The 7,922-nt window shown below is 40.5% G+C and overlaps 1 protein-coding gene across 1 annotated transcript in view; it reads left to right on the top strand.

The window, feature by feature from the left end:
- Positions 1–7,922, top strand: part of Diaph1 (diaphanous related formin 1) — a 95,409-nt gene that overhangs the window by 44,152 nt on the left and 43,335 nt on the right. The window contains exons 15-16 of the mRNA XM_050127947.1: positions 1–217; positions 879–993. The exon at positions 1–217 is cut by the window's left edge and continues 488 nt beyond it. Coding sequence (XP_049983904.1) covers positions 1–217; positions 879–993 — 332 coding nt within the window. The remainder of the gene's footprint in view (positions 218–878; positions 994–7,922) is intronic.

Below are 7,922 nucleotides of genomic sequence, written 5' to 3'. Positions count from 1 at the left end.
CCCCCCACCCCCTCCCTTGCCTGGAGGACCAGGACTGCCTCCTCCCCCTCCCCCTCTTCCTGGAGGCCCTGTTCCTCCTCCTCCACCTGGAATGGGCGTGCCTCCACCTCCCCCCTTTGGATTTGGGATTCCTGCAGCCCCCGTTCTGCCATTTGGATTAACCCCTAAAAAAGTTTATAAACCAGAGGTGCAGCTCCGGAGGCCAAACTGGTCCAAGGTAAGTTTTTCTACAGCATAAAATCTTAAACTACTTTTCTTAACGTATTTTTGTGTGTGGATAGGCTACCCACTTTTAGGGCTCATATCTGACCTTAACGTTCTACTTGTGTTTATGTTTATACAACATCTCTATTTGAGATATTACCACAGGAAGATTTGTGGGCCCTACATGAATATATCTTAATGAAAGTCAGCCTATCTTAATACATTTGACTTCTCTGTGGTAAAATGAGCACTATGGTAGTTTGACAGCTGTCACTTCACTAGGTGCACATGACTGAAATTATGCTTGTGCAGCCCACGATGTGTTTGTGACCCCTGTGGTTGGGTCATTCTTTTGCTTCTAGAAACTAAGTTCAACATAGCCAGATTCGTGGGGGAAATGTAGAGCAAGGAACATTGGGAATAAGGCTTTAATGCTTGTGAAACTAGAAAATTTGGGATTAGGAGGAAGATCAGCATAACTGATTCTGATTCTTGACTAGTTACCAGTAAACTTACCAGAAGCATTGTCTCCTGCTTCCCTATGAAGGGCACAGCTACTGTCTGTGTCCTAAGGTAATCCCAGGCTAGTCAACATTGCTGATAATTAGTCACTTTTCTAGCATAGGGAGTTAGAGTTCAGCCCAGTAGCTCTTACCACCTGTCTGTTTATACAGTTCGTGGCCGAGGACCTTTCCCAGGACTGCTTCTGGACAAAGGTGAAAGAAGACCGCTTTGAGAACAACGAACTTTTTGCCAAACTTACCCTTGCCTTCTCTGTCCAGACCAAACGTGAGTGCTCTCCTTAGTTCCAGACAGGGAGAGCTTTTCCCTTTCCTGGTGAGGGTAGAAGGGGGTTGGGAAGAGGAGACATTGATTTTTTTCCATTCCAAGGAAAAGAGAATGTTTTTGTTATTATGGGGCTGAGAAAGAGAATTGCTGCTTGTAAGTATTTTGCGGCAGTATACCAACAAGGATACAAGGTTCCAAACGCTAGCTTAGGCTCATTTTAATAGTTCTCTTGAATGAATTATGGTTCTGTCTTAAAGTGTTGTTCCTAGACCAGAGTATTTAATTAGTAGGGTCAGCGAGTGCCTTGAACAGGTTGGGTGACTGAGCTACAACTATCTATAATAACCAAGTTCTATCTGTAATTCCTGTTTTGTTTCCTTTCAATATCTGATGCATTTTCCTCCTGGCCTTGGTTCCTGCAGCTTCCAAAGGTAAGAATGCAAAAGAGCCTTTTAGTTGGGTCAGTTATTTATTAGTATTGAGTATCAGAGAAAAGATTAAAGATTAAATAAGTGTAAAGGGATTTCTCGTTAGAAGATGGAAATTTGCTAGTCTTCCTCTCCCCTCCCCCCCAGTCTACATTCTCACTTCGTCTTGTGATCAGCAAGGAGTCTTTTATCATGGATTCTGTTGGTTCTGCTTTTTAAGTTCTTGGGAACATACCCAGTAGTTAAATTTTATTTTCATCTTTATTCAAAGCAGTATTCTAGTTAGGTTTAGACCAAATTTACCTTTATTCTACAGCTTGTTACTGTTGATACAGGAGTCAGAGCATGGGCAACAGCAGGTCGCTGGCCAGTCTGCTGCTCCTGCCTAGCTTTGGGCTTCAGGAGGAGCCTTTGGAGGGGCCAGTAATCCCTTCCCCAGCAACAGAGGGTGTTTGCCATTTCCCTGTGACTTTCTTCTGTCCACTAGGTGGCACTCACCCAATTGTATCTTTATTAGTATTCACAAATCTTTTGCTCTTGCTGTTTTTTGAGACAGGGTCTTAGCACCCACTGGCCTGCAACCTCATTTGGAAGTTTTGCTTCTGTGTCCTGAGTGCTGGGGTTACAGGTTTGCAACACTATGCCCAGCTAATGTTAGGGAATTTTATAGCTTCTGCCACTTAAACTTCTAGAAACAAGATTGTGAGAGCTCAACTGACTTCCCCTGTTCAGCGAGTCTCTTGGCAGAAAGATGTCTGTTCTGTCTGTTTCTAAAGTTTAGTAGACCCAGAGGTGCTGTCCACTCACCTGTTTTTTGTTTTTTTTTTTTTTTTTTTTTTTAACCTTTCCTTACTAGCTTATCCTGGATTTTGAGGAGGGTGAGGCTGTTAGCACAAAGCATTTGGAAAGTTCCTTGTGATCTAAAATCACAAATCTACCCAATACCTGGGTTTTAAGGACTCTGATTTATATGATAATTAAGGAATCTGACTTATGATAATGTGCTACATGTATTTTGTGTTGGTAGTTACCTCTCTCACAGTGGTAGAAAGTGAGCCTGTATTATCCTTTCTCGAACTTTGACATATTGAGGTCTATAGAATCTGATATAATGCCAAGGTTTTGTTGCCACAGAAAGCTCCACAGTCTTCAGTCCTTCACAGTCTCCCATATTTCAGTCTCTTAAGATTCTGTGTATTTTTTATTCTGTCTTCCAACTAAGTTCTCAAAAATACTTCATAATACTCTCTAGAATTGATGGTCTGTTCCTAGAACAACATTGTGTGTTACTCCTCGACTTCCCTCAATACTGCTTTTCCTTTTGGTCTCTCCTGCTTTCTTCTGTCCTCCTCACCCCAGAGGACCTAGAGATGGGGTACTGCCCTTTATGTTCTCTGTCATCTCTTTCAGACCCTTCTGCTTTTCTCTTTACTAGAAACTAATGATTTGGAATCTGATACCAGTTTGTATCACCCACTTCCCTTTGTGTTCCATCTATTGATACTATAAATTACTCTTGAGTTCTCACAAAATGAGTTCCTGACTGTTCTGTTCCTGACTGTGCTACTTCTAATTTAACTTTCCACAACATCATTCTTTTTTTAGAAATTATTTGGTGAGTGTATGGATATGTGCATGCCACAGTGTACATATGGACATCACAGGATGGCATGTAGGAGCCAGTTCTCCTCTTCCACCATGTAGGTCCCTTACCAAACTCAGGTCATCAGGCTTGGTGGCAATTGCTCTACCCACTGAGCCGTCTCCCAGCCCTGATTTCCCCCAGTTCCTATATGAAGGATCATGACGAACCGTTAAGATTCTTGCTGCATACGTCTCTCAGTTCCTTTACTCTTTCTCACCTTTCCTCTCCTGTGCACATGATAAATAACTGTAGCCCTTCCACTAGCTTAGTGTTCTACCTCCTATGTTGGTCCTATGTGCTCTGTCAACCCCACAGTTACAAAACTGAAGATCAAACCTGGGACCTCACACAGGTAGTTGTTTCCACCAACAGCACATCTCCAGCCCACTTTCTTGTCTTTAGTACTGTGACCCCGGCAGTCGTGCAGGCACACTGGTGCTTCCAGCCTGTCTCACCTCTTGGTGACTGCACCCCTCGCCTAAACTCCATGGCTAAATGTAATAATCATTCCTCCGTCTCTCTCATTTCCTCATGGTTGGTAAAACCACGATCCTTGTTGATTCCACCTTGTCCACACTGGATCTGTAGCTGTGTATTTCTGACTTACTGGAAGAGACCACACACTACCCTTCCCTGCCTTGGTCCTTTCTTCTCTTAGCTTCCCAAATAGTAAGTATTCTTGTTTTTGTCTCGTCTGTTGCTGCTCATTATATTGCCTGGTCTTTGAAACTTCTAGGTAGTTGTGTCCTAAGTATTTTTTTTTTTTTTTTGATTTGGCTTAGTTGGTTTTTGATACTGGGTGTCATGTTTCCCATGCTGACCTTGAATTCAGTTACCTAGTCAATCTGCAGCCCAGGTTGACCTCAAATGCAATATCTTTTTGATTCTTCTCAAGAGCTGGTATTATAGGATGGCAGGTGCCACCACACTGACCTTCCAGCATTTCTGGGGTTTTGTTTTGTTTTGTTTTCCAATTTTTATTCTTTTATTACATGTATTTTGTATGGGCAGAGTTACAACACACAGTTATCGCGGTGCACTTTGGGAAGTCAGAGGACCGCCTGAAAGAGCTGATTCTCCCCATCATGGGGATCTGGGAGGATCTAACTCAGTCTCCAGGCTTGGTGACAAGCACCATTAGCCACTGAGCCGTCTCACCAGCTTCCTTTAAACATTTCTAATCTTCTCAGGTTTGTACTTTTCTAAATTGCTGTCTTCACACCTTTTCTCTCGAAGGCCCAGCATTCCCTAGAGAAAATTGAAGCAATCAGAATGTGAACTTTCAAAGCTTGTACCACTGTGTTCCTTATTTTCTGTCTTTTCTGTTACTGTGATCCTATCTAAAGGCAGTTCCTGAATGACTAACCATCATTGCCACAATGTATAGAATTCACTGAAACTCTAAAACAGAACAATCTCCCTTCTTCCTGTGGTAACCATGGTTAACCAAGCCTTTTATATGCCTATGTTATTCACATAATTAATTTAGATTCAGTTCATGTGAATAAAAAAGGGAAACATCAAACAAAACTTTATTGGAAAATTAAGGACCAACTATAGTAATAGCATGTATATACTTTTTAGTATAGCAAATTGATTCCACATGGTAAATACTATTCTATATTTTGTGTAACATCCTTTATCATCTCTTGATATTATTATATATAAATTTGCTTTATTTCTTTTTTAAAGTTTTGTGTTATCTATTGAATTATTTCAAGTGGACAGTTGTGTTCTGTCATGAATAATAAAAGCTTTATATATAACTAATTCTTTATTGAGAATTTTGTTTCAGTATTCTGTTTTACAAACGTGACTACAGGAAAAATCCTATTTATCTTTGTATACTTTATATTTCTGCACAGTGGTTTCTGAAAGGTGACATTCTTTTTACCTCATACCACTGGGTTTATAAGATTATATCAATTCATACTTCTGCCAAAAATAAGAAATTATTAAAATTTCTGATGAGGTAAAATATATCTTGTTTTAATCTGTTTACGCATAAAATTGCGCCAGAGGTTTTCCCTCATACATCAGCCCTTTCCTCGTCTGCACAGTGAGGTCGGTGTTCTGAATTTCTGGGTCTGTTACTTTCTCTCCTCTGTTTCCTTTGCAATCACTATCTTTGGCACAGTCGAACATAGTCTCTGATTCTTGTTTTGATAACTTTCTATGGTCTTTTGCTGCTATTTTTGGTTGAGTTGTGTTTTATCCTCTTTATTTAGGTACCAATATCAGACAGGAGGATCTGCTGCTTTCTTACAGAGATTAAAAGCTAAACTAGAAGAGAATTTTGTAAATTTTGCTTGAAGGCTGCTGTTCTAGGTTCCAGGGAGCAATTACTGGTTAAGATTTAAGGGAAGGTAAAGATAATTTAGCTTTAATTCCTTCTAAAGTGCAAGGATCTGAGAATCTGTATGCAGCAGTGCCCTTCTCCTTTTCGCCACGAGATGGCACATGGATCCCTCTTATTTTTGATGTGTCATTGTTACGGCCTGGTTGTGATGCAGTCACGTTAGAGAGCGGGCCTGCTGCTTTTGTCAAATAAAAACTGCTTCTGATGCTGCCCTCTGCCGACCAGGAGGTTCATTTGGCAGGCTGATCAGTAAAATTAGAGCAAGATGCTGCCTGTCAGATTTTACTGTGTTGCAGAGGGATCTTGTCTCCTGGTGCAGTTAGTATCTTGGTTCCTTTGATTTTTGAAGCTATTATTTTTAAGAGTAATATCATTGTTTCTTGGGGGCGCCGGGTCCTAAGTCTGGACAGTGTTTGCTTTCTAGTCTAATGGCTTCGTGAGATCATACCCTTCCTTGCAGTAGACTTAGAGGAGGCTTGTTTCAGTGAATTTGGTAGTTCTCTAGATAGATGAGTGATTGTATTATAACACTGATAATCAGTTTCTGTCACAGTTTTTACTGAAGAGCTACTTCAAACATGTTAGAACTTACCACACTGATTATATATTGTATTTTTAAAAACTCCTTACTGTCTCAAGATAATTCCATTTTTATAGTTTGCTTCTATTTAAACTCTGGTATGTGACTATATTAAAGTATTAGAGATAAGCCTAAATTGAAACCATTATTTAAACCCAGATTATCATCTAACATGAATTTTAAAAAAGGGCTGGAGAGATAGTTTAGCGGTTAAGCACTGACTGTTCTTCCAGAGGACCCGGGTTCAATTCCCAGCACCCACATGACAGCTCACAGCTGTCTGTAATCCCAGTTCCAGGGGCCTGACAGCCATGGCAAAAGCACAAATGCATGTAAGATAAAAATAAAAAAAAATAAATAAATTTTAAAAGACCTTTTAAATGTATTTTTTGATACTTTGATCTTCTAGTTTGAGGCTCAGTATACCTTTAGCTTCTTCCATCTTAATGCCATTATTATATAGTTAAGTGTCCACTGGTACTATTCTGTCTCAAACTTCAGTGTGCACAAAGATTTAATGAGGGGTGTGTTGAAGTTAATACTCTTGGCCCTACTTTTAGAGACTATAAGTAGTAAGTACTGTAGAACATGCATTCTAGCACATACTCTGTGTTTGGCTTGGTGCACTTCTTCAGTGTCTATTTCATTTTCTGCTCTGTCTTCCCACTGCCTGCCACAATGTAGAAGCTGCTTTCCACCTTTTCTTTTAGTAGCATTTCATTGCCTGTGTCAGAATAGCTGTACACGCTTTATCCTTGTCCGTAAGGGGGTGGTAAGAAATTTGTTTGTCTAGAGGCATTATCTCAGAGGCCCTTGTTTTTGTAGAATTCTTTTCTTGCCATCCTTCCATCAGATCTCAATAGCATCATTGTAGAAGAATGTTTTGGAGTTCCCTGGGGTCAGTAAAGTAGCTGGAAACTTTTGATTAGAGATTGACGAGATTGGAGAGATGGATGCCATCACCTGTGTGAAACAGGAGAAATCCAGATGGACCATGCTGGGGCTCTGCAGGCATAGCTCCTGCGCAAGTTTGAGCACTCTCTTGCAGTAGAGACCTGGAGTTGGAGAGCAGAGATGAAATCGTGAGAAAGAACAGTGTCTCCAGTAAGTGGGGTAGCAGAATGAGGCACTCTAGCTGCCTGCTAGAGCTCAAAGCTGCTCTGGTGTGCTTTGGGAAAACACACTGATCTGAAGAACCGTTAAGCTTGTGCTCTTTAAGAATTCTTGAGTCTGAAGCAAATTGCTTGCTGTTACTGGACCAGTCTTAGCAACAAGTTTGGAGAGTGTTTCTATTGGATTGCTCTGGGGCTTTTGTTGGTGCTTTCATCTGTCTGTCAGCTTGGGTAGCACGGACATTTCAGTACTGAAGGTCCTGTGAGACAACCTCATTCCTACCCAGCATTTTTTCCCTGTCCTCCCATTCCCACTTCTAAAAATCATCATTTTTTTTTTAATTCTTAAATTCTATTTCAGGTTTTAAAAATGCAATTATAAGCAAATACAAATATGAATTTTGTCCTTCCTGCATTAACCAAAACATAATTCTGTGCTGTCTTATACCTTGATGCTATGTCTTCAGTACTCTTTATGTAAAGATCTTAGTCGCTTAAATCCTAAGTTTATTATAAACACAAGACTATAACAAAAATAGAGGACTATTTTTAAAATGCTGGTGACATTATCCCACTTGCTTCAGCTTTGGTCTCTTGTTCTCTGTGCATTCTCTTATGTAACACACTGTCTTCTGAGTAGCTGCCCACACCAACTATATAAATGAACAACTCATCTTAGGGCCTTACAGCCATCATAGCATGGAAACAAGAGACCAAAGTTTTCTGCAGGAGGACTTCCAGATTATCACACACTCCGAGATGCAGTGTGGCGCTCCAGGGAAAGGGCTAGTGCATCTTACTGTTT

The sequence above is a fragment of the Alexandromys fortis genome, unplaced genomic scaffold (genome assembly GCF_014885135.2).
Source record: "Alexandromys fortis isolate MF-2015 unplaced genomic scaffold, M_Fortis_MF-2015_v1.1 scaffold_283, whole genome shotgun sequence".
NCBI classification, from domain to species: domain Eukaryota; kingdom Metazoa; phylum Chordata; class Mammalia; order Rodentia; family Cricetidae; genus Alexandromys; species Alexandromys fortis.
This window is presented reverse-complemented; position numbering and strand designations above follow the sequence as displayed.